The following is a 24926-nucleotide window of genomic DNA, read 5'->3' on the forward strand; positions in this document are numbered from 1 at the left end:
GYTTTTACCTTTATATTGCTCTTCTGAATAGGCAAGGAAATGTGACTTCATTAAAGGAAAATGATAAACAAACCAAGTAATTAATATAGTGAATTTTTTCTACATTTGCAGATGTATTTCTAGATACATTAGTGTTGCTGTAGTTAGAGGTATTTTCGTCAYTGTTGTTAAGATACCCCAGCTTTACTGCTGATTTGCACTGTCCCCTCTCCTTGGTTCTTAGCATGAGTGTGGGGAAATTTGTTTTTCTCACTCAGCCACTGTATGGGACCAAAGTGGGACARGGTGGCTGGCATAATGTAGTAGCACATATCCTGAATTGCTAGTGCTTATCAACAAAATGCTCCATTTTAGCTGTTCCTGACTCAAAGGCAGTCACATTTGTGCCAGTTATTTSATACCCCTTTAATGATTTTTAAAATCTGGATTTTGTTTTTAGGGGAAGCCTTTGTACAAGGCAAAACTTTCAGGTTTGTTTGTTCATATTCTGTTTCCATTTTCTGTGCAAATTACTGTTGAAACCATTGCTCAATTCATTTTAATGAGAAAGGGGAGAAGGGATCTCAGAGATGATGCAGTTTTTGTGTAATGTAAGTTTTTGACTGAAGAGAGAAGACACTGAACTTAGTTCCCTAACAGTGGGAGGGGAAAATACAGAAATCTGTAAGCATGGGRTCTGTTTTGTAGCAGAAGGTTTTGTAGTAGAGGGAGAAGAACACATCCATAAGAAAGAGAGCTTTTAACTCTCACAGAACTTTTCATGTTAAACTTTTTAATGAGGAACCTTAGAAATAACATGTCATTTGTCAAACAGACAAAGACCAATGCTAGGATAGAAGGGAATAAGCCTAATAAGTGTTCAAGATGAATTATTGTATCACATGTATGATCTATTAATAGGGGAGAAGAAAAGAAATAAATGCAACATCTTAATGACTTCTGTGCACAGTAGGAATAATCAAGTTGTCAGCTCAAAGTGGTGAGTGTGTTGTTTTATCAGTGTGCTGCATTAGAGGAYGAGATATTGGTGCTAAATTTAAAGCAAAAAAAATGAAAACTTGAATTTTAATGCCTGATTAAGTTGGTTGTTTATCTAGCCCATTAAAATGTCTTYGGTACCTTGCATTAACTTTATTAGAATCCAACCTTGTGGTTGGCTGGGAAGTAGTTTAGACTTATAGAAGCAGGGAGGAAAAAAATTGTAATAGTTGAGTTTTGCCCTGAGCCTATGAAATTAGGTCMTTGTTTAACTATATGTGTAGTTATTTATTTCACATAATTATTTATGACTGTGAAGTTTTTAAAAAAATTAGGAAGTCCTGATATAAAGCTGTCTGTTCTGAAGTATTTTTCTAGTAGTCGTGTTGTCTTTTTAAAATCGGGATAATGATTTGAATAAGGTATTCTGGACATTTCCATTTAAGGGTTTTGTTTGTTTGTTTGYTTGTTTTACTACATGATGATTATGCAATCCAAAATTCAACTACCATTTCTTTTCTACACCCTCAGCTTTTTAATTATGGAGTAGCAGGGTTTATTTCTAGTGCTGGGAAGCTCTAGTCTCAACCAGAACACTGTGATACCGGGTGCTGCACAGCTGTGAAAGGATTTCAAAGGACAGGGGAGTTATGCTTGATGCAGTAGTCCAGGCTCTCTCAGCAGGGAATGTAGAGAGATAGGTGGAATGATCAAAATAACAGGCTGGTTCTTTGCAGCACCATGCTGAACTAATACATGCAGTGAATTATGCTTTTTCAGCCTCACAGTAATTAAAATTAAAGGATATTAGCTTGGATGAGTTTTGACTGTATGGATAGATGGGACATATTTTTAATCACATGCAGAAAAATTTGGCAGTTCTTCTGTATAGTCATGCCAACATGTATGAGAACCCAGAGAAAATRAAATGAAAAACACTGTCTAGGTTTCCAGTCAGATTGTTCTAGTATGCACCCTCAGAAAGCAGGCACTGGGAATAGCCTTGCTGGTCAGGTCAAGAACTTTGCACCACACTAAGTTTCAGCTGAAGGCAGTGTCCAAGAAACAGCTAAAATTGGAATTGCAGGCMGTTCTCAGGTGGGGGGGACAAACCTGTGAGTCATCAGCCCAGAGATAGATGRTGGCTGAATTTGTGTTGGCAGGTGCTGGATCTCTGAGCATAGAGGAGAAGAAGACGGGTGAAAAAGCTCAGGGGTGGAGGTGTACAAAGTCCCTACAACAACTTTGAACAAAAATATTACTTGAAGAATGTTAACCGAACAGCTATAAACAGAGTAGAGYAGAATGAATGCTTTGTTGTATTTTCATTTGTAGATTCTCCAGTTTTACTTTTGATTTCCACTGAATAGAAAATACTTAATCTAAGGCTAAAAGAARTTGAGCTACTCTGAATTTTGCATGTTTTCTCGCTCTTTTAAAAAAAAGAGCTCAGTCTGCTTTAAGAGACAACTTGTATGACACAGGCTGTAATGCATTGTTAAACAAAGGTAATAAAAGTTGGTGCCATTTTTATGCAGCATTATGGCATCAGAATTTTGCTGGTTCATTATTGATAATTTGTGGTACCAAAGATATTATACCAACATGACATGGACAAGTGAATTCTGTTTAAAAAAAAAAAATCCAGATAATGGGTTTTTTTGTGTTCTACTTTCTGTTTTCTTCCCTCTGAAGCTAAGGCAAAACCACCTTAATTTCACAGCTTGGCTGCACAAGCTGTGATAGATTTTGTGTTTGTATTTCTCCAAAATATACATACAGAAAATATGCAAAATTCCTTTAAGAGGGGAGTGTTCTCTTTTCTATGGCATTGAAATCTAAAGGTCATCAGATAAAAAAAGACATTTTGTGGTTTTTTATTGTATTTTTTAAGTATACTAATGATTTCAGAGTACAGGAGAGATGAACTGATTSTTAATAAACAGTTTTAAGGTAGTGGTTTATCAAGACCTTCAGGGAAAGTTTCAAAATATTCGGTGGTGTTGACCTACCTGCAATGTTTGCTCTAAGAAAATGTGGTTTGTGGTCTTAAGGCTCTCCTCCTTGTCCCCTGAATTTTGTCTCCTGTGGAGAAGGAACATAAAATTTTCCAGGAGAATYTCATCAGACCTGTTCTCATCAGTTGTCTCCTCCCTGGTAGCTATGTAAGGCTGCGTGGGGGCTTGAGCTGTATTTGATGACTCAGGCCAGAATATCCTCCTACCTCTTTGTCGCTGTTGCTGCTGGTGAGCTGAGAGTCTCTGTGAGGACTGGGGAGGCTGTGGGATAGCTGAACGTGTACGCCTGGGAGCTGGATCTTAGAATTCCTCTGTGGAGACAGGGATGGTTTGGCTGGACGTAGCAATGTCAGCTTTGCCAGAGCATTGGCTTCACAAGAAGTTTTATTTTTTTGCATTATTTTGTAAAAATACACATCAGATTGCTACACTTTGAGAGCTGAAAACTACAGTGCAGGACCCAAGGGCAGATTGAAGAATGCTGGTAGGCAGTTTTTGTATGATTGTGGGAGAAGTCTTGGTAAGGGCTGTTATTGGAATGCAGGAAAAGAGAACAAAATACGTAAGTASTAAAACATTCTAGAGATGTTGTTCTTAGTAAAACGTTTGTTTGTTTGTTTGTCTTTTAGTTCGAGCAGCATGGTTTTGACAGCAGTAGCAGAGAACTGGAAGACTGGTTGATTGACATACGAAAATGGAGGATTTACCAGTACAGGTAAGACATTCTTTGAACATCTTTTTGCAGTTCTGTTTCTTAGTGTTGTCTTGCAGTTCCYAGTGCAAATAGCTAGATTAATGGCAGTGTTACACAATCATTTTTCTGAAAACAAAGCTGGTTTAGGAGGTTTCTGTCTTTTCAGTTCACTCTCAAATGCTCTGATGCAGCTGGTATAAAGTAGCACTAAAATGATGGATTTAGAAAAGAAATATAAACAAGAAACACAAGAATTTTTTTTTCCTTCAAAAGGACTTTTAAAATATGGTATCCTATGATCCACTTGGTACTGTGGCCTCAGGAAAGATTAGTTTGGWTAACTAAAGAAGTAGTGAGCTAAGGTGGGACAGCATTGTCTGGCCAAGATAAATAGGAGATTTCCCAGCTTAGGAAAATAAGTAAACCCTCAGAAGTGTGAAGGAAAGGAAAGGTTTAGCTTTCAGTGTAGGATCAAGTGGCTTTAACTGACGTTTTAACTATTGGTGATGTTAAGTCTCAGTGCWCTAAATRCTTTTGAATATTGAAGTACTGTTTYGATTATAAATGTTAAGTAGCTACCAAAAGTGTAGAACCCCCCTTTTCTAACTTGTGTATTAAGATACTGTCATTTATTATCAGACCCTCTGATACAAGTTTATGTGCTGCATTAAACTCTGTTTTTCATATGTAGAGAGCTCTTACTGAAGGATTTTTTGTTTCTTTCGTGCAGTTTAATAGTTTGGTTTCYAAATGCTAATGATGTGCTTTAAAATACAACAGTAAACTCATTAAGTATTAAAATGAATTGTGGACTTCTAATGTAGTTGAAGTTTGTGAAGTGTAGCTGTAAATTTGTAAGGAATCTATACAATCGGTAGCTCTACCTGAGTTTAGGATTTTTTTGTTGGCTTTGTTTGTTTGTGTGCAAACTTTGTACATTGTCCAAGTCGAGTTTCTCATTTAAAATATTTAATCACTGCATAACACTTTCTGTTATATAGTTCACAGAACTATAACTGCTCTGTGCTGTTTTCCTTTGCACTGATATGAATGACTTTGGCAGAAAAGTAGTGATGTGGTTTATGTCAGCCCAGGGCAGTGAATGTTCCCCTTCTTTCAGTTGAAGGTGCACATGGAATAATATTTCCAGTGGTCGCCTGACAGCTGCAGCCCTGGGTACCTGTGGCAGAATGCATCACTGCTTGCTGGAGRTGCTATTTTGTGACCTGTGCCACAGAATTTCTTACTGGTTTTGCAGTTGGTACTGGAGCAAGGCATAGAYGCTTGTTTTTCCAAAATACCGTTGGTAGTTGAGCAGGAGCTGCATTACTGGATTAAAATGCACTGTGTTGTGTTATGCAGGCCTGTGGCTGCTGGACACTGCTTGGTGTTCAGGGAAAAAAAATTGCCTGCCAGGCGATTTTTAGTGGCCTGGCTGGGAGTGCTAAGTAAGCTCGATAGAGAAGGGAGGGAGTGGCCCCAGCTAGAGCCATATTATACACAATAGGTGTACCACAACTTCACTGGGCAGCCCTTTTGGCAGTGATGCAAGGTGTGTCTCTCTTAGGTTCTTTTGTTGAATTAACTCATTCATAAAGTGGACCGTTGAGCTTGCTTGATTGGACTAGTTCTGGTTTGTTCTTGGTTTTTCTGCTGGGGACTTGAGGGACCCTGAACATGGCCCAACAACAGCTACAGGAATAGTGTTCCCTCTCTTAGTGTTCAGGGACTTCGCACTGCTCACTSTTCTGGGAAGTCAGAGCCTTGTGACGTCTTCCTCCATCAAGAATGTAATGTCATCAAAATGTGAGCTGGATGAGACTGCCCCATGGCATCCATACGTTATCCTTTTGCTTTTATGTGACTGCTTTAAAGATGGTTCCTTCTGAGGTGCTGGACAGTTTCATGCACAGCCCACAGGGGTTGTTGCCCAGCAGCCAAGGATCACAGTAGGTCTAGGATCTCTGGATCTCTGCTCCGTGGCAGGTCAGGTTTCATATGCAGAARATATATTTGCATTTTGGTAGGTGATGCCCATGTGATAATGCAGTATTGCAGCCCCAGAGAACTAGAGTGCAGAMACTCTTGATTCTAGCTTTAAAGACCATGGGGGACACAATATTATGGACAAAGCGATGGAAGAGGGATTGCTGCAAAGCTGTGTAGGTTGTCAGTGCCAGTCTTAACAYTAAACTGTAGCAAAACTTGTGGCGTCTTTCAGTTAATCTCTTGAATTCCTTTGAYTGAAATTAACTGATGACAATATTTTTTAGACAAACTGGGTTAATAGCATCATGTAGATGCTCTAGTTTTGGTCTTTCGGTAAGGGTCTTTGATCTGAGTTCTTCATGTTGTCTTAATGCAGAAAAGGTCTTCTTCTCCTTCCCCTGTTACGTCAGTAATGTACTGTTCCTGTGCATTTGTAAAGTATGTTCAGAGTCCCTGTACTCGCCATTGAACCAAGGTCAGAATTAACATCTTGTTTATAGTGTAAAATCTACACCTGTGTTACGGTACTTGAAGCCTTTCAGCTCCTCAAGAGTGAGTACAGAAAGGGAACTCTTACCTGTCATATGCTAAGATAATTTAGTTGGTAGTTAGAGGTTGTGCCCCTAAAGGTAACTCTGCTTTCAGCTGRCTAATACCTGCTGCAGTGATGACTTTTTTTGCTAGCTAGTAGTTTCAGTCCCAGTAGTACTGCCTACTACTTCACAAACACCCAAATGCATGTTCAAAATTTTAGAAACAAAAAAGCACATAATCCGTTCAATCTCCAGACGTCTACTTCTTCTGCATCAAAACCAGGAAAATGGACTAAGGGCACCAACAATAGCCTGTTTAAATTTTTTTTGTTTGCTTAGTCCTCAAACCAGACGGTGCTTGCAGAAACTGGGAAGTTTTGAAGACAAGTGTGTGCAGAAAGTGTAGTCTGTTTAATTAATCTAGTTTATAGTGTTGAAGGAAAACCAGCAGAATTTAGTTAAATCTGTAGGATTTAATTTAGGTATCAGCAGGCAGTTGTAAATTAGCAGGAACTTGCCAGTCTGTGGCTGTGAAGATGACAGTGGGAATTAACACTTTACTACAAAAAAAATGGACTAAAAATAAGCATGTTGCCTTCCTTAACTCCTGCCCTCCCCCTGGAATTTCTCCATCTAAAGGTTTACGTGACCTGGTCAGACACTTTCTCTTTRCTATTTGGCTACACTGTAATTCAGCTGTTCCTGTCCTCATGTCAGAGTTGAGGCACCACTGCCTGCATGGTCATTCTGCACCAACAAGGGCTGGAAGCGGCCCATGCACTTTTTCTCCTTGTCGGTGATATTTTTTTCCTCCCCAGCCAAGTACCAGAGCAGAGCTGCAGTATGTAGGTATCAGTACGTGCCAGGATTGTATTATGCTGACAATGTGTTGTGATGCTTCTCTGATAACATTTGATTCCTTCACAAGAAAGGTAGAAGTTACTGTGAGCTGAATTTGGTACATCCTATATTCTTGTTTACCTCAGGGCGTGCATATTTAAGGAAGCTGTGCAAAACTGTTTATAAGCATTTTCCTTTTTAGGACCAGATGGGCATTATCCCCAGCTTGTGTTCTAAATAGTTTGTTTTCTCTTTGTTTTCAGTAACTAAGGTGCTGACAAGTTTTGACTTCTTCATCCTCATAAACATGAGTGAAGTTCAGGCTATGGTAGAATTCTCCGTGGAGCTCCACAAATTCTTCAATGTCGATTTGTTTCAAAGAGGGTAAGGTAGCATGTTCTTCCAAATTTTACTGCATTGGATAGCTGCTGTTGGAAAGACCTTAATGGCTTCACTGTCATGTAGTGTTGCTTCATGTGTTACTATTTTTACAGTGATCCAAACTTTTTAAATTCCAAATTGGAAAATCATATTCTTTCTAGGATTTAAAACTGAAAACTCAAATAATTTTTCTTAAAACCTAAGTTGTGAAACAATATTTGTGTCTAATTGGAGATGAGGAAAAACCTGCAGATACAGAGAGTACATTATATTCTTACCAAGGCCTTTGCCCTTGCATATCTTAATTTCTGTAATCCCTTTTGTTTGAAATTTGATAGGTGTTTCTCTTCAATATTTTAGAAATAGTCTTGCCCCAATTAACTTACTCGTTTATCAGTTTGGCAGTGGAGAATTTCACCAGCTTCTGTCCTCTCACTGTGCTGTGCCTCCAGTTACACAGGTCTCCATACTGCCTCTTATGACTCTCTTGATCTCCTCTTACTCCATGTCATCTTTAAAAGTCTTTTTCACATTCCTTTCATTTGATATTAGCTGATTGTCCTTGATGACTTTCTGAGTCCTTGTTTCTCATGGTTATGCAGGAAATAATCTTTTGTAGCTTATTTTGAAGTTACTAATGATTGTTGGTCCTTTAGTGTTGTGGTACATTAGCCTTCTGTCAATCTTCCAGTAGACTACAGTAAAAATGCATGTTAGGGTTTAGACTGTATCAGTGTTTGCAGTTCTATCAGTGTTGATTGATGATAGCTACTTTTTCCAAAACATTGTAGAGTAACTTTCCTCAGAAACATTTTAGTGGCAAGAAAATACATTCTTGTTTTTAGCCTTGTCATAGTTCAAGTCAGGTGTGTGTGTGTGAGAATTGTTTTCAATTCAATTAAGGGGTTGACAGAAGTGATGACCCATTATGTTTGCTATGACATGCAGTCAAAGTTTATGTAACAAACTGWCCCCATTTTAGGGAAAATAGTAATTTCACCCTTCATTGGAAGAGAAGGATTAAGAGGTCTGGGAAAACACTGAGAATATCCTAATTACTTCAATTAAAAAGTACAGTCTTTTGAACTGTAGCCTTTTTTAATCTCTGAAATTGGTGTGGAAGGAGAGGGTAGAGCATGACAGTACATTTACTCTATTAGAGTKATGCCTTAGGATTTTTAGTTTTTACCTGAAGAGAAGAGCATGTTTTGGTTCTCTTAACATTACAATTCAAATGGTTCCTCAGAAAGGTAGTTGAGAAGCAAAGCACTGCTATATAATTACCAGTGCTTTACCAGGCATGTTTCTTTTTAGCTTATACTTGCAGTAAGCTAAAAAGCAGTAAATTCCCARGGCAAGTTCAGAGAGGTGAAATGCTGACATAATGAGAAAAGTGACATGAGGAAATAMAACTTCTCTGGTTTCAAGCTGAACCTTTAACTCTGGGCACGTTCCCGTAGAAATTAATGTTGGGAAGAAGAGAGAGCTTCTAGAATAATCTGACAGACTGAGAAATGTGACTAGTGCAATAAATTCAATTTGGGTAAATTCTAGTATTTTTCTTGGGAACTGTCTTTGTATTTATTTCGGACAGGAGGTAATAYTCCTGTTGCTAGAGAAGCGCTTGGATAATGGATTGAATGAGCAGAAAAGAAAATCTTTTGTTTCATTGTTAGCCTCCTGTTTTTGAGCTACCACTGTGTTTAGCATGGTTTCACTAAAATCAAGTACAGAATTGATTGTATTGTGTACATTCAAGCTTACCCAGCATGGGAGGCTTGTGTTAGAGACATTATGACCTTCTCAGTTTTGTAGAATAAAATGTTGGYAATTGCAAGTAATCACATCAGGCTCCTTCTTAAAAATTAGTATATTTTTATCCAAGGTATTTGCTTGCAGAGTGAGTCCAGATTCTCACTCATTCAATTATTGGAGATATCATAATTTCCAGCCTAAGTTTCCTTCTGCTCAGTTTTAGTTGTTTTTCTTTACAGCTTTGTCTTTTGTTTTGAATCACTCTGTCAGTCTGAAAGTTCACCTTTACATATTTTCGATGTCAGTCTTGAACTGACTTCAGTTTGGTCATTGAAATTTGCACATTCCTCACCCCCCTCCCTTTCAGTAGAGTCCACATATCCCAATATCCAGTCAAACGTGTTTTACTCTCCTTCTGCTTTTATAACTATTTGAAGAAATCTGCCAACTCTTGTATACAATTGTATCGTATTTTCTTGGATTTGTATCTGTAGTGGCACTACAGTTGCCAGAAGCACACGACTGTGTTTACAYTATCCATTAAATTTGGTATTTAAGGAATTAATTACTAGAGGCAGTGTTCATGTCCCTATATTTATGTGGTTCCAGGGTTACTTCAGACTAGATTTTAACCTCATGTTCTGGACCAGATGTTTTGCATCATGAGTGTAATTTGAAGTTGTTCATATGAGTAGTTGGTTCAGACCTTTTCGTGCCCCCAGGGGTTGAAGTTCATTTTGTGACAGGTAGGTGAGAGTAGTTTTAGCTTCTTCAGGAGACATAAGAGTTCTAATGACTGGAAAGCTCTCAGTGAATGAACCAGCATACAGCAAACCAGGGTCACTGGGTAAAGTGCCTCAAAACCATTCTGCTGATCTAAATTGATCTAAATAGTGCAGACTGAGCCAAAATTTCTCATCACTCGAGATCATATTTATCTGAAGGGTTATAACCATTATATTCTCCTAAGCAACCCTCTAAAGCCGAGTGTTTTCTTTACTTTTAGATTACTGTTACTATTCCAAAGCAATGCAGACATTTCTTGTTTTCTTATAACTATGCCATTTGCTTTAAACCCAGCTTGTACCAGATAACTCCATTGGTTTATTTTTATCTGTTACCACATTCAAGTAAGGCTTTACACAATTTTTCTTTTGAACTTGGGAGATGTGAACATTGGAATTTTTGACCGAGYGGTGACTGATATGCAAGTATTGAGTGACAAAATGAATTAAAACAATGTATTTGTATGGGACCTGTGAGAATACTATCTGAGATAGTGAGGTTTCAGGCTGTTTTGTTATCTTAGCTCATTAAGGCTACAGTAAGGTGTGGGCTCTGTAGTACTGACCTTCTGTAAAGACAAAGGAAACATAACTTAGSTTGACTGCAGAAATGAATGAGTTGAGTGGAAAACTGGTTGGATGATTTGGCTGAAAGAGTTATGGTCAGTGGTGCAAAGTCCAGCCTAAAGCTGGTGACCAGTAGCACCTGTTATGGACTGATACTGGATCAGTAGTRTCAGTAAGCTTTGCATAGACTCACAGAATGGCTTGTGTTGGAAGGGACATTAWAGATYTAGTRTTAACCCTCCTGCCATGGGGAAGGCACCTTCCATTGACTAGGTTAGTCAATGCCCCATCCAACCTGACCTGAACACTTMCAGGGATGGGGTATCCACAGCTTCTCTGGGCAGCCTGCTCCAGTGCCTCACTAYCCTCTGAGTAAAAGAATTTCTTCCTAATRTCTCATCTAACTCTACCCTCCTTCAACTTAAAGCTGTTCAAGCTGAAGTTGAAAGACGTTGCTGTAAGAACAGGTTGCCACTCAGTTTTCTGCGGTGGACTGTGGATGCTTACCCCCTGCAATTACATATATGTTTTGTATGTGCCAGCATACATATGTGTCCTGAACTTAGGTATAAATGTGTTGAGAATGTCTGATTCCAAACAACTGGTTACTGAAAGTGCCACAGTACTTTGTAGTGCTCAGTTGAAGTTCCCATGTTCTACCATGGGATGATGGATCCTGGTGTCTAACTGGGGAAGTGATACCTTTTCTGTAGGTAGAAAGAAGAGTGAAAAGTGTTTCCTGGTAACCCTCACTTGTGAGAAGATGAGGTTTTCATTTCCCTGGAGCTGTGTATTGCTTTTTCACCTGTAAATGGCAAATCTAACGAGCTAGAGGCTTCACTAGTGATTTGTATGCAAACTGTATTCACAGTGCATACATTGCTGCAAGATTTGCTTTGAAAATAGCTTTAATTTACGTTTTCCCCATCTCTGTGCATTCTTATAATCCCAGTGTTATTTTTTTTAGTCACTTATCTTTTGTTACTTTGTCAGKAATGCACACACAACTGGCACATACATTACACTGGTTGTGTAATGTCGCTTAAAATAAAACTGAATCAGAGTATGAAATTTACCAAATCTTATTGTGATTACACAGTAATGTCATGAGAAATAGTTCAATATATGAAAAGTTGTATTGTTTCCTGGATCCAGCRAGTTGTTACATTAGTTTTAAATTTTTTTTCAGGAAATTAAAGTTCAAAACAAACACTTCCAGTAGGACCACTTTTCTTTCTCCTGGCTCAATCAGAARTGGAAACATTTTGTCCTTAAATCAAGAAGTAGTTCTTGCTAATGGTTTGTGTTGCCAGCATATGTATTCAAATAACAAACTTTTGATGGACAAGAAACATTCAGGTTCACMTGTTTGTTTTTCTTTTTAATTCATACAGCTCAGACATACTTTTACTTTCAAACTGCGTTTCTGTATGACATCTTTTTCTGGAAATAAGTGTTGTGAATTGCTTTCTGACAGGAAAGCTTATCTTTTGAAGTGTTGTACTGTGATCTTTTTTAATGTAATGCGTCTTTACAAAGATAGAAGAAAGCTGTCCAATTTGTCAGTTACAGGATGAATTCTATTCTTCAGCTTATGGGTTTACAGTAATACAAATAGCGATTATACAGGTTTAAGATTTGGAGGGCTAGGCTGTAARCTCAAGGGAACAGTCTGCCTAGGAAAAATAATCCAAACATTTTTGGTCATTGTCATTGTTTTTAAAAAGTGGATCAGTTTCTGATTCTAGTTCACTAGTGGATGCRCACAAAGGTCCTGCTTGCTCTGAGGCAAGAATTGGTAACACTGTGAATGTGCAGGGGGAAAGTCTTATTTTAAGTTGGCATTGCTTCAGGAGTKGAAAGTTAAGTATCATCAATTATCCTATTAGCCCTTCTGATTCAGGATGTCTGAGACACCAATGACATAGTCTGGTTCCAAAGAGCAGTAACAATTTAAAATTCTTCTAAAATAAAAAGCCTTATATTTGCTGAAAGTAGAGGTTAGAACAGTAAATGGAAAGCTGAGCACCGTTTCATTTGAGTTAACTGAGAAATTAAGGGCTTTTGAAGCCTACTGATGAGTGGAACTGAAGACGTGGGGAGGTTCTGCTGTCRTCTTCAGTTATCTGAAGTGCCATGCCTGTATTAGGAGGCTTCCAGCCACACAGGGAAGCTTGTCTAGAGATCAGCTAGAGCCAATGTAAATTGGGTTTCTACTTCTGAATCCTCATCTGAGCTCTTCTCCATGGTAATTCCTGGAAGATTGTACTTCAACTTAAGAAACTAAATGARATCCTGATGCTGGGTTTTTTAGCTACATATTCTGACACATAAAGATGGCTGTACAGATGCTTATTTCTTCAGTCATTATTCATAGTGGTATAACTAAGAGTTGATAGYTGTAGTTGTCCTGGGGTGTGTTTTTTTTTCCTGCATCCCCCCATATTCCAAAAATATTTCTTCAGTGTTTTGTGATGTTCATGGGTACTCATGGCATCTTCTAGGCTTCTCAGATATGGGCTGCAAATTTCAAATCACCTGAATTTTATTCAGATTTTGGCACTTACACTTGAGAAGCACTTCAGGTCACTTGAAAAGTARCAACTTTTGCAATTGAAATTATTATTTTGCAATGGAAAACATTTTCTCAACTCAAAATTAAAGCTGTCTAATGGCATCCCATATCCTCCAGGCTTTCAATTTGGCAAAATTCCATTTTTTAAAAACAAGAAGATGAAGAACTCAGATGTCTAGTTATGCCATCTTGCTGTTTTTCTGGACCTGACAGCACCATGGTAGGCACAGCTCTTTGGTGTGACAGTGATATGGCATAATTTTCTGTCCTTTGTGGACTGCTTTTGAGGGTCTGTGTAATTCCTTCCTTTGTTATGCAATTGAAGAAATAGGGGTCTTGTGTATGTAGGACCAGGTACCATTTCACACTGCAAAGTAAATATTGTACAACAGCATGCCTTGCCATGAAGTCTGTCAGCAGAAACATGATCAATGAGTTTAGTTTAGGGAGGGAGTAAATGTCAGTTTAAGACAGTAATGAATGTAAAAGGATTTGGTCTGGGGAAGACCCATATTTTTATTCTGTAGAGCATACAGCTGCCAGCTCTGTGCAATATGAAGGTAGAATGGGCATAGGTGTTAGTTGAAGGCATCATAATAATGATTTGAATATGCACCTTCTTTTTCTTAATTGACTTTTACTGAGCTCARTATTTTGGAGTGGTATGTGACAGCAGTAACAGTTTTAACTTTGCATTGAATACATATTTAGTCACTAAAATTGCTACTTTGGAGATTCTTTCATGTTTTAGTAAGCTTCTGTGCAGAAGCTTGTAGCTTATGCATAGTCTTAACAGTAGAGACCTGATGCTGTAAGATGGTACCAAAACCCAGAAAAATTTGTCATTCTCAAGTTTTACCTTATTTACCTTATTTACCTTATTTATGGTTAATATGTGTAATAGTTACAGCAGAAATATGATTCTTTAAGTTAGTTCACCATCCATAGCTATCTGGGCAAAGGGAGAGAGAAAGATGCTCATCCTGTATTTCAAAGTCTTGACTTCCTCACTATACAGCAGAAGTTTCAGGTATGGTGTTATCTTRTGCCTCTTTTGGTGCACATACAAGCTAACAATGCCTTTATGGATACTTGTATCTGTAATTACAAACAGGTCTGTAATCACTTTACTGGATCATCACATACCAGAGAGACCTTATAGCTTTACTGAAATAGGAAGCYAGGCTCAGTCCCATCACCAGATGCAACTCAGACTCGCTGCCTCCATTTCAGTCAGGTGCTTGCTTCAAAATCTCTTCCTCTTTTACTTCTTACACCTTCTGCCAATTATTGTGCTCCAGATAAAGTRACTCATCAGATTTTTGAGTATATATTTAACCTTATTTCACCCCAYTCTACTTGTCCTCCCTTTCCCAGATCCTGACTCACATTGGCCTTGGGGGAAGAAACTTAAAATACCTCCAAATACGTAGAGACGCACTAGACTGGACCATTATATTCATGCTTATCCATATATAACTTCATTTGTTGATTTGAAAAGTTTTAAAATTGCTTTAAAAATTTGTCTCATATTTTCTCCAAATATATGATGAATACCTTAGATTAAGTGATCAAGACCTCTGCTGCTGATCATTTTCTATTTTCATGTGTTTTTACTGCAAGAAGTAGCATCCAAGCTATTGCAGGTGATCAGATGGGGGAGKATAAAAAAAAAGGTGTACTTTCACTTGTGCGTGTTTCTTTTATGTGAGTGGTTGTGCCTGAGCACTGAGTGCCTGGGGKTTTTTTTGGTGAGAGGAGAGGGTAAGAGAATATACCCAGCATGGCCTGCAGTTGATGCCATGAACCCAAATGCGGTGTGAAACAACATTCTCATCTATGCATTTATAGTTGGCCTGAGCATATGTCTGTCAAAATCTGCCTGGTCTTCTGCTTTGCTCTTGCAGTCAGGTCAGTAAGATGAGCTCTCTTTTGGCAGCAGTGTAGTTAGAGAGTGGGTTAGGCTGGCAGGAACACAGAGCTAGTAGTGTAGATGTTACAGGTAGGGAGATCTGTTGGATAGCAGCCCCCCTACCAGGGTGATCCTGCTTCTGGTGCTTTCYGTGTGTCTGCAGTAATGCTCTTTTATCTTATGGTTGGTCAGCTCAACATAGTAAACCAGCAGAAAAAAACAGGCAAAACCAGAATYGTTCTGGGTTATATTTTTTTAATCTCTCTGACCCACATCAACATCAGATAGACTTTCTGTCAGTGGTGGTGCAATACAGAGAAGGAATGGTATGCCTACTTCTGTCACCACCTAGCTTTTGGGTTGGTTTAACTGCCATCCTGTGAGAATGGGACTGTGTCCTGAGGGAAACGTCCATAAAAGTTGCAGCCTACATCTTAGGAAGACGTGTCTGCAACAGGGGAAGCCATTATGTCAGTATGATCTGCTGAGTGAGAGCAGGCCAGGGATTAGTATGTTTTGAAACAAAACCTCTGTTTGAACTTCTGCATTCATCTCAGCTGGCATCCCTGCCCGTAGGATACAGAGTTATGACAGACGTCAGGTATGTCAATTCTAATTTCCCTAAGCCCTCGTGGAGATACAGAGCTCGCCTGGCGGTGCCAGTTCGCAGAGTTTCCGCCTCCCTTGCTGCTGGCAGCCTCGTGCTGCTGCAGTGCCCTGCCCCATGGATTGTGCTGGCCRAGCTGCCTGCTGGAAGGGGAGCTGCTGCATCCGACCAGTGTCCAGAACTGCTCTGCACATGGTGCAATGGTGTAATTGAGAAAGGAGTCAAATGTCTTGCAGGGGCAAAAGTTGTGTGCMTGGGGACACACAACAGAGGAAAAAGGGAAAACAGAACTCCTTAAACATAATTTCTTGCGGAAGTCCTTACGCTGTAGAAGTACAGTCTAGATTTCAAGACATTCTTGACATTCCCTTACTGTAAGGAAGGATAGGGTTTCCCGGGTACTGGCTTGCTTGGCTGACAAAGAGAAGAAATCAGATTATTGCAGAAGACAGAGAAACCCAGCTCTGGTACTTGCTGGAGAAAGGGCCTCTAATCACCTCCAGGGTGCCGATGTCCCTTTCTGCAGGTCAGCTCTAAAAGGGAGAAGGAGGAGATGATAGAGACACCCAGAGTATCAAAAGCTCACAGCTTCCAACTCTGCAAGGAGAACTCAGATTCTTCTTCAGTGGGTTTTGCAGATCCCAGCTTACAGTGAGCAGTGGTGGGAGGTCAGCCTCATAAGGGCAACRACAGAATTTAGATACCCAGACACATGGAAAGTTGGAGGCTCCTCAGTGTATATAGAAGGTAAATCATATGATCACCTTGATCATCTTTGCATTTCAGTCATATTAGTATGGTTCTAGGGAGTTTTTCTCTTCCTGATCATGTTGTTCTCAGTTTTCATCTCATAGTACTTTTGCATGCCTTCCTTTCAGCAATTTGTTTCCTACCTTTACTGAATATATTCCTACATGAAATCTATTTTAAAATATTTTGGATACCATCTGAGGTTGGTTGTTACAGTTTTCTCAAAACAAAAGCCTTTGAAAAAATGTAGACTTTAGAAAAAACAATATTTTTTTTTTGTTTTGCTTGCTTGTTTAATTTTTTTTTTACTTTTTGAACAGGTTCAGCAGGCACTGTGTGTCTTCAGGGYATCCAGCTTGTGGAACCTGGCAAGAGAAAAAGGGATTTGGCTACTTAGTCTGTTTGTTCCCCTGTAATTTGTTTCATTTATTTAAACTGGCATCAGAAGTTTAATTCTTDGGAGTGTACTGTATAGGGTAGGTTTTAGGAGACAGAAGATACTTTTGCTGGAGGAGGTGTCTCTATCATTGCAAAAAGAAAAGTCTGTTCAAGAATWGCCACTCTTTTTCATGAAGGGGAAAGAAGTACAGTTTTTGCTTTCCAATCTTGAATGCTCACTTTACTCTTCCACATTCATAAGCTTGTAGGATCATCATAATTTAGAGAAACAGGTCTTAACTTATGCTGCTGATTTTCATTCATTACTTGCTTTAACATTGTTCTGGTAATATTCTCTGAGATTATTTCCTAAGATCTATGTTAATAATGAATTTTAATAATGACAGTACACAGTCAGCAGTTCTGCTTCTTGGTGTTTTTAGAGTTGAAACTCTTGAAGAAAAAAATATTTTACTGGAAGTGGCAGTACATTTTCATATTATTTCTGAGCATGGAGCCCCACCACTAGCTCAGGCTGTCCTAAACCATGTCATGTCACTGTAAGGAACAGTGTGCGATCCTGCCTGGCTGTGCGATCTTGCCTTCTGTAATAACCCCTACTGGATTCTTTTTTTTCCTTTCCAGGTGGATGTGCATGTTGGTTCGTTTTACCATGCAGCTGATGGAACATCAGGGATAAATAAAGATCCCTGAGGAGGAACAAAATTATGTAAAAGAGGTTTTGGTCTGCAAAATGCTTCTGCTGGTGGCAATACTGGCTTAAGCTGATTTAAATGAATCATGAAAATGTGCCTTGCTTGGAGGAAACAAAGTTAGATGCTTCTGATTCTGAGACATTATTTTTCTTTCTTAGTGTCCTAATAACATGTCAGAGCAGTATGTTATATTTGAAACTATAGTGTCTCAATTTAAAAAATGGAATGACAGGAGCTGATGTGACTTTCATGAATGATAAAGCTTACTACAGGGGAAAAGATGAAGGTGTTGGTAAGGGATGAAAGTGATGACTTTCAATGCATCTTACATAAGATACAGTAGTTCACATGGGCTCTCTTGTCATGAATTTTTGCAATTTTTTTTTGTGGTACTTGATTTTCCATCTCTGGTTAAATGTATGAAGTATTTGCTATTAAAACAGAGATTGCCTTCCTTTAAAATAAGGTGCAAAGTGAACTGTGAGGCTTGTATACTTGTTTACTGACAGATGAGAGGAACAGAATTGCACAGCTGCAAAACTTACAAAATTTTAAAKACTAGTAAATGCTAGAAAATGGGTTGTCTTCTGGTCTCCCATCTGTTGGGTTTGCTAAACTTTGATTTGAAAATTAGCATGTTACACGTCTTAGTAAAAACTGATGGCAGTTTGCAAGGGCTGAAGCTTTGTAAAATTGTGACCCTGGATACCAGGAAAACATAACATCCCAGAAAACTGAAAAATTCCAAGCCACAAAGTGGTTAAACAATTGTGATATATCATTTGCAASGCTAGTATGCTGAATCAAAAAGTCAAATGAAAAATACTTTTAAGCTAAATAAATAGAATTGGTAAGTTGTTATAAAAGAAAATGGGACAGTATTCCTGAAGATAAACTGTATGAGACTGTTGTACTTTAAAKATTTAAGGAAATTTAGTATGATTTCTTTCTTGTTCTCTTCAGTAAAAACAGGAAATAAAAGAGGAACTAAAATTATAAATATAGGCTAGTATGAGATATATTTGATTAGGTAAGAATTCATCCAATATTGAATGTTTATGTTTCTCTTTAAAAAAGCAATACTTATTTGAGCGTTTCCTTTTCAAGATTTTTAGTAGATGTTCATAACCATTGTAGGAATTCTGCCTGAGTGTGTCTTGTGGAAAGAATGTGGAGGAAAGGCTTTTGTAATAATAAGGCAAAATCTCCAGCTGCATTTCTTTTCCCCTGTCTCCTGTTTTACGTACTTAATCCTGTTTCATAACAAGCTGCTGTGACTTAATTGAGGTATTAGTCTCYCATATAACTCTCATCAAACTTTTGCTCTAGTTACTACTTTGTTTATATATAAGGCTTTAATTTCCAGAAATACTCTATGCTATAGACATGTGAGGTACTTCAAAAAGTAATTAACTTTCAAGGAAACTTTCTTTCAAATAAATGGGAGTCTCTTATCTATTTCCTGCAAGTTTGCCCATTGTGTTATTCCTATTAATAAAGGTCAGCTGGGAAGTACCTGGAATTTTCATTGAAGGGATTGATAAAAGATTTTCAACATAGTCTTTTGAGCATGATAACTTTCCTGTTGCTTAAGTATCTGAATTGGAGTTTCTCAGATAAATCCTACAATTATRGCATACTGTAATCTCATATTGGTCCATATTAGAAGTACCTATTACAAAGTGTTTGCAAGATAAGAATCTTTCTGTGTTCTGTGTTCTTGTGTAATCCAATTTSTGCACTTGTACTAAATAATTCCCTGTCTAGATAAGCCCTGTTACTCGTTTGGTGTCCCTTTGGCATTCTATGAGCCTCAACTGGGTTTGGTAGGATTAAATTTTTGTAGATGACTGTGCATGTCTCCTGGTGGGGAACAAGTCTAACGAATTCTCTTTTTAATTTGGCRCTTCAACAATCAACATTTTATTGCTTGTGCTTTATTCACTCTTTCTATATTCTCTTATTTCTGTTCCATTGCACCTTATTTTACTTCTATTTGGATYTTCCTCTTTGTCTGGATTACATTTTTACAGAACGTTTATGAGGTTACAAAAAAAATATGGCAAATTTGTGGTAATACTTAAGATGGAGTATTTGTGTTCCACAATCATGAAATGCTTTAATCATTAAAAGTGTAATTAGATTGCCTAGAAAGTATGTTGACATTTGTCAGTATTGGCTTGTGACTGTGTGAAATGGTACATGTCTTTACTGCTYTTAAGATTTCTTTTACAAATCCATGAAAGAATTAGGGATGTAGGGTCTCTCCAGTAGCAAGGAGGTTATCTTGGAGAACAGAGGGGTGTTGAATAGAAATAAAGGAATGTTTTTGTCTCTGATCCTTTCACTGTTTTGCTGACTCAACCTCTCACTGCAGCAGGAGTTGCTGTTAGTGTTGATATGCTCCCATGGGAAGAGGTGTGGTCTGTAGAAGACACAGCTCTCCCAGGGTCACTCTGATGGAATCTCTGCTCCCAGAGCTGCCTGTTCCTCTAGAGACTYGCTCCTCTATCCATTTTCCTTGAAGTTCCTCATTTCATTGCCACATTCTGTATTTGCAAAGCGGTGCTTCATCTTCAGCTCTGTTTCCTCCTGTGCCATCCATAAGAATTGTGCTTGCCAGAGCCACAGCTCACCTTGGGAAAAAAGAGAAGTCTTAGTGGTGGTCTGCAGTGGAGGGTGTGTTTTCAGTAGGGCACTGCGATCAGTAGATCCCAAGAGGTTTTGCATATATAGRGTCACAGCTGTTCTTCCATTTGGTTAACTGATAAATTTAGAATCTGCCCTGCAGGTGACCCAATGTGCATGTGAGTTTTACAGTCCACGATGTTCAGTGTTTGTTCTTGTTAATGTGACTGAGCGCATGTAAGTGTGCAGTGAGTGCAGTGGGATTTAGGGAAGAGGAAAGCTCAGACTCTGCCATACACGCTTCTGCCTTTCCCCTTCCTGGTGAGAGGATCTGCAAAAAAAGTTTTGCCCCAATGATGAAGTGTGTTATGAAGCTTTTTCAGAATGTATACTTGCCTTGGAATGTTCTTTAGCTGATAAAGTAAGTGGTTTTTCAAGTAAATTCTTGTGCAGCTATTGCCGTAAAGGCTTGTATGTTTTTTTAATGCACAAGATTTTTTTTATTTTAATAATCGTTGTACTTTATGACTGCATTTGCACACATTTGCTCCCTGTGGTTCCACGTGGGAGCATTAAAAMGTCAAATTGCTATTACTTCGCATGTTTCCATTTTTGTCAGTAGCAAGATACATTCCAGTCATTGATAAACCTATTTCCTGCTCAGATTGTAAATTACCATTTTCCGCAAATGTGGTAGAAAACCCCTTACTTATGCCTATCTAAATAAAGTTCCCATTCAGTGGGGATTAAAAAAAAGAAACCTGTCAATTTTCTGTGTGGGAAAGCATTTGCTGACACATGCCAAATTTTTGAACCTACAATATTTTAATGCAGCTTGATGAAAAAGATTTTATCCTTTATACAAGATGGATAGTAGAGGTGTCTTCTGCCTACAGAAGAGCATTAATCTTAACTATTTATTTCAGAACTCCTTTTCCTACAAGGTCTGTAATAAGCACACTGAACTCCAAATATCCTTGAACCTTTTAATGTCATGGTTATGTATTTGCATGCAATTACACTGAGGATCAAATGAYGTAAACAGACAAGAGCAGGTACATGCATATATTTGCCAAAGAATGGCTGCATAGACTGGACTTGACAGAAATCAGCTGGATATTTATAAGCTCTCCACCTCAGCTTTGCTTATGTGTGCTGTCTCAGTCTAAGCATTTGAGATGTCTGCTATCTCCCACATTGTGAAGCAAAAGCAAAGGTAGATTTTGGGGAATGGATGTTGAACTGTTTCAGGAAAAAGCTTTTAAGCAGTACAACTAAATCAAGAGATCTGGTATTCATCCTAGACCTCATTTCTTTGGGCAAGATGAGTAAAGGTAGATGTTGTAAGCATTTAGRGAAGGATGGGTTGGCAAATTTTCAGAGGTGATGTTGTAGGTCATCTTTCTTTTTCCTGAGTCTATGACATTGGAAATTTAATAGGAAGTAAAAGATGCTGCCTTTCAGAGAAGCAAGTAAATCAGCTGTTAAGAAGCTGTTGTTTGCCTGTGTAAACTCAGGWAAACCAGGAGTTGGAATATACTGTGTTCATAGATTTGTCTGCAACTTGTATTGTGTACCAGTTTCCAACGTATGTGCTTTTTACTGTGTTGCYTTTCAGTCATGTTGCAAATTGCTGAACCCTGTTTTTCAGGTTTCCTTTAACTTCTGGGTCCGTAGACTGGTTCAGGGTGGATGGGATAGTAGCATATCATACAGTGAACTGCATGCTGAAAGGAGGGTCAGAACTTGATCCAAACCATGTTGCTTGGAGCTCTCCTCACATCTTGAAAGCTTCCATAAGTGGAGATTCCATAGCCTATCTGGACAGTCTGTTCCAATGCTTAAGTATCCTTAAGACTGTTTCAAGTCTCATTTACTCAGCCTCYTTTTGGAGTCTGTCCTTCAAATCATGTCAACACCATGGGCATCAAGCTGTTGCAAACTGCTTGTTGTCTTGAAAAAATGGTTCTAAAGAGTCATTCAAAATCTGTTCTTTTTGGTGGCAGACCTTCATCCAGCTGTGTTCCCTGCACTGCCTGTACTACAGTGRCTCATGTTAAGGCTCAGTTTCCTTATCTGCCATAGTAGCCCAGCCTTTTTAAAGTGCCAAACCGTAGCTGTGTCATCTAAAATCACCCAAATGTATCTTGCTGAATTATCAGATGGTGATTCTAAACATCATGGCATCATCTGTCAGGGTAATTTAGCAGCCAGTGCATATCAGCCTCTTGCTTGTGATTAATTTTTTAGTGCATTTTCTGTCATGCTGTAAATTAGAGTTCTTGGTGCTATTTCTGTTGTTTTATTCTCTGTTTAGTGAAATACAGTTATCCTGCATGAGCTAAGGGCACAAATGATAGTCTCCTGGATGTTGCTGTTTTTACAGGTGATTAATGTCTTTTTACAGTGTACCACGTTTCTGAATGCCACTGATCCATTTCTTCAAAACAGAGTAGCTTTAAAGCATCTTCGTCAAAATACTTTTGACTTCCTTGTTATCTGAAAAATGTCAACCCTTAATAATCAAAAATGGCCAGGATTTTTTGTAATGCAGTCAAAAGTGAGATTAAGGGACAGACTGTAACAGATTTTTTCAAATTATTCTTCAAAAATCTTCACATACAAAGCACAATTAGTCTAAGCTTTAAGAACCCTAGCCCTTTTCTGGAATCTTAATGCTGACTGCAAAGCTTGAGCTATTTTCTTTTTCTAGTACTTCTGCTCTGTAAAAACAGTTTTAAATAAATCTTGGAATGAGCCTGAAGCCCTGTCTCACTAGAGCATTTTCTAGGTTGCTGTCAGAGTTGAAAATGAACCAGACTGGAAATGAACCAGCAGGATCATTTAATTTTCCCCTGTCATGTTMCTGGGAGTTAGAGGTGTGTGTTAGAGAAAACGTACTGTACTGAGGTTGAACATAGCAATCTCATTGGCTTTGCTTTAGCACGGGCCATGCTTTGAGATGCCTGTGCTGGGTTCTGCATACCAGTGGGCTTCAGGAAAGCAATTTAGTATAGCCACACCAGTGGATCCAAACTGTTACTATCTGAAAAGTTCTAAGTGGCAAAATTCTAAAGTGGTAAGCCTGCAACTGTCTGCACGTGCTACCTTTTGGAAGATGCTGGACTGGAGGTTACAAAGCATTGTTAGATTCAGGCACCTTTGCTGTACCATCAGTTGTGTGATCTGCAGCATTGTTATCATATGGGATTTTCCACTACTCAGGATATCTTCATTCTCTTGTTACATTAGATAATGGAGAGTTGATACGTGAGACAGTGGAGAGCTGGTTGTATTCAGATCTTATTTGTGGAGTGTTTTAAGGATATTTGGGACAATTGAATGTGATAGGTGAGTAATAAGTCCTTGATACCGAATTGTTATGTCAGCCAAAGCAGATACATGATATGAGTCAGTTGTCCCTATGAGAATTAAACAATGTTATGGTACGGCTGGGAAATAATTGAAAGTGACTTGGTTTTGTTTCGCTTTTTAATAGAAATGGAAACATTGCAACACAAATTGATTAGTGGGTTGAACAAAAGATAGAAAGATGAGGAAGACCAGGCTTGGGGGAAAGAATGATGAAGCTTTATGCTTTTTTTACATTGTTTTTTAAATTTTTTGTCAAGTAATAACTTTGGATAAAGTATTTCCTTATTTACAAATTGCAAATATAATTCCTTTGTGAATCAAGTATCATGTTTCAGTATAATAGGTCTTCATTTGCAGATAGATCCTTAATATATAAAGCATTTAAAGATGAGTGAAGTGAATAATTCAAGTAAATACTGTGTAGTAGGCTRTTTTTCTTATTTAAATATCTTGATGCATTTAAATAATTTCATCATATATCTAGGTATAAGATTCTGAATTAATSTTTACATATTTGCCCTGAGCTGAACTCCTACAAGATTTTATTATTCAGATAACCAGGTGAATGTTTTATGTTCTAAACAATAAGTATAAATCTGCTGAAAATCAGAGCTGCCTCAAACAAGCAAACAATATACCTTCATCTYCCCATTAACCCAAATAAAACTGTCATGCAGGCAAAGGGTTTACTGAATAAAAAGGATAGAATGGTCTGTTCTTGATTCACTGCAAACAAATAATAAGAAAAGGAAGGATGTCCAGTCTTTTGGTTTCACAAATTACATTTTAAGCATGAACAGTTCTATTGATTGTTTTCTTTGAGGCACGAATTGTAAACAGTCACTTAATAGTATCTTTAAGGTGAATGAGCCATATTGCATTAAGTAATGGGAATATCCTATTGCACCTTTCTTCTGTTTGATGCTCAGTTTTTATTTTACCTTGCCTTTCATTTTACCTTGTTACAGTCCTTAATTCAGTAATCTAGCCACATCTGATAAGGTTGTTAAACCTTAGTTAAATTTCTACAGTTGAAGAGTTGTCACGTGCTTCTAAATGTCAGCTGAGAGTGATGCAGGTTTTGGGCCTTTTAAAGTCCAATAGAATGGCCCATTTTGGTAGGCTAAAGATGAGCTGAATTAAAATATGTGGCATATCTCTGAACTTGCTGAGATATAATGTTTTAATAGAAAACATCCTGAGAGAAAATATTTAATATAAACCATATCAGCAGTTTTACATTCTTTTCTGCATACAGGAAGTAACAATCAGTATGTTTCGCCATGACAGCRTGGTCATTAGGATCATGGGAAGATGCACTTAGTAGTGGGAGCATCAGGCTCTTGATGAATTTTCACTGTGAATCCAAAAATTACTGTGAAGCTGGAGCTGGTGGAAAGTATCTCCTTGCTGAAGCTACTGTACATTATAATGTATCATATTTC

The 24926-nt window shown here is 38.2% G+C and overlaps 1 protein-coding gene across 4 annotated transcripts in view; it reads left to right on the forward strand.

The window, feature by feature from the left end:
• Positions 1-24926, forward strand: part of FAM135A (family with sequence similarity 135 member A) — a 77867-nt gene that overhangs the window by 11212 nt on the left and 41729 nt on the right. For 3 of the 4 annotated variants that reach the window (XM_057368865.1, XM_057368883.1, XM_057368896.1), the window contains exons 2-3: positions 3626-3711; positions 7316-7436. In XM_057368865.1, coding sequence (XP_057224848.1) covers positions 7360-7436 — 77 coding nt within the window. In that variant the 5' untranslated portion in view covers positions 3626-3711; positions 7316-7359. Of the gene's footprint in view, positions 1-900; positions 980-3625; positions 3712-7315; positions 7437-24926 lie in introns of those variants that run through there. The other variant, XM_057368875.1, reaches the window with a different exon arrangement.

This window comes from Malurus melanocephalus, unplaced genomic scaffold (genome assembly GCF_030028575.1).
Source record: "Malurus melanocephalus ecotype Western Australia unplaced genomic scaffold, MMel_1.1 scaffold_4, whole genome shotgun sequence".
NCBI lineage: Eukaryota > Metazoa > Chordata > Aves > Passeriformes > Maluridae > Malurus > Malurus melanocephalus.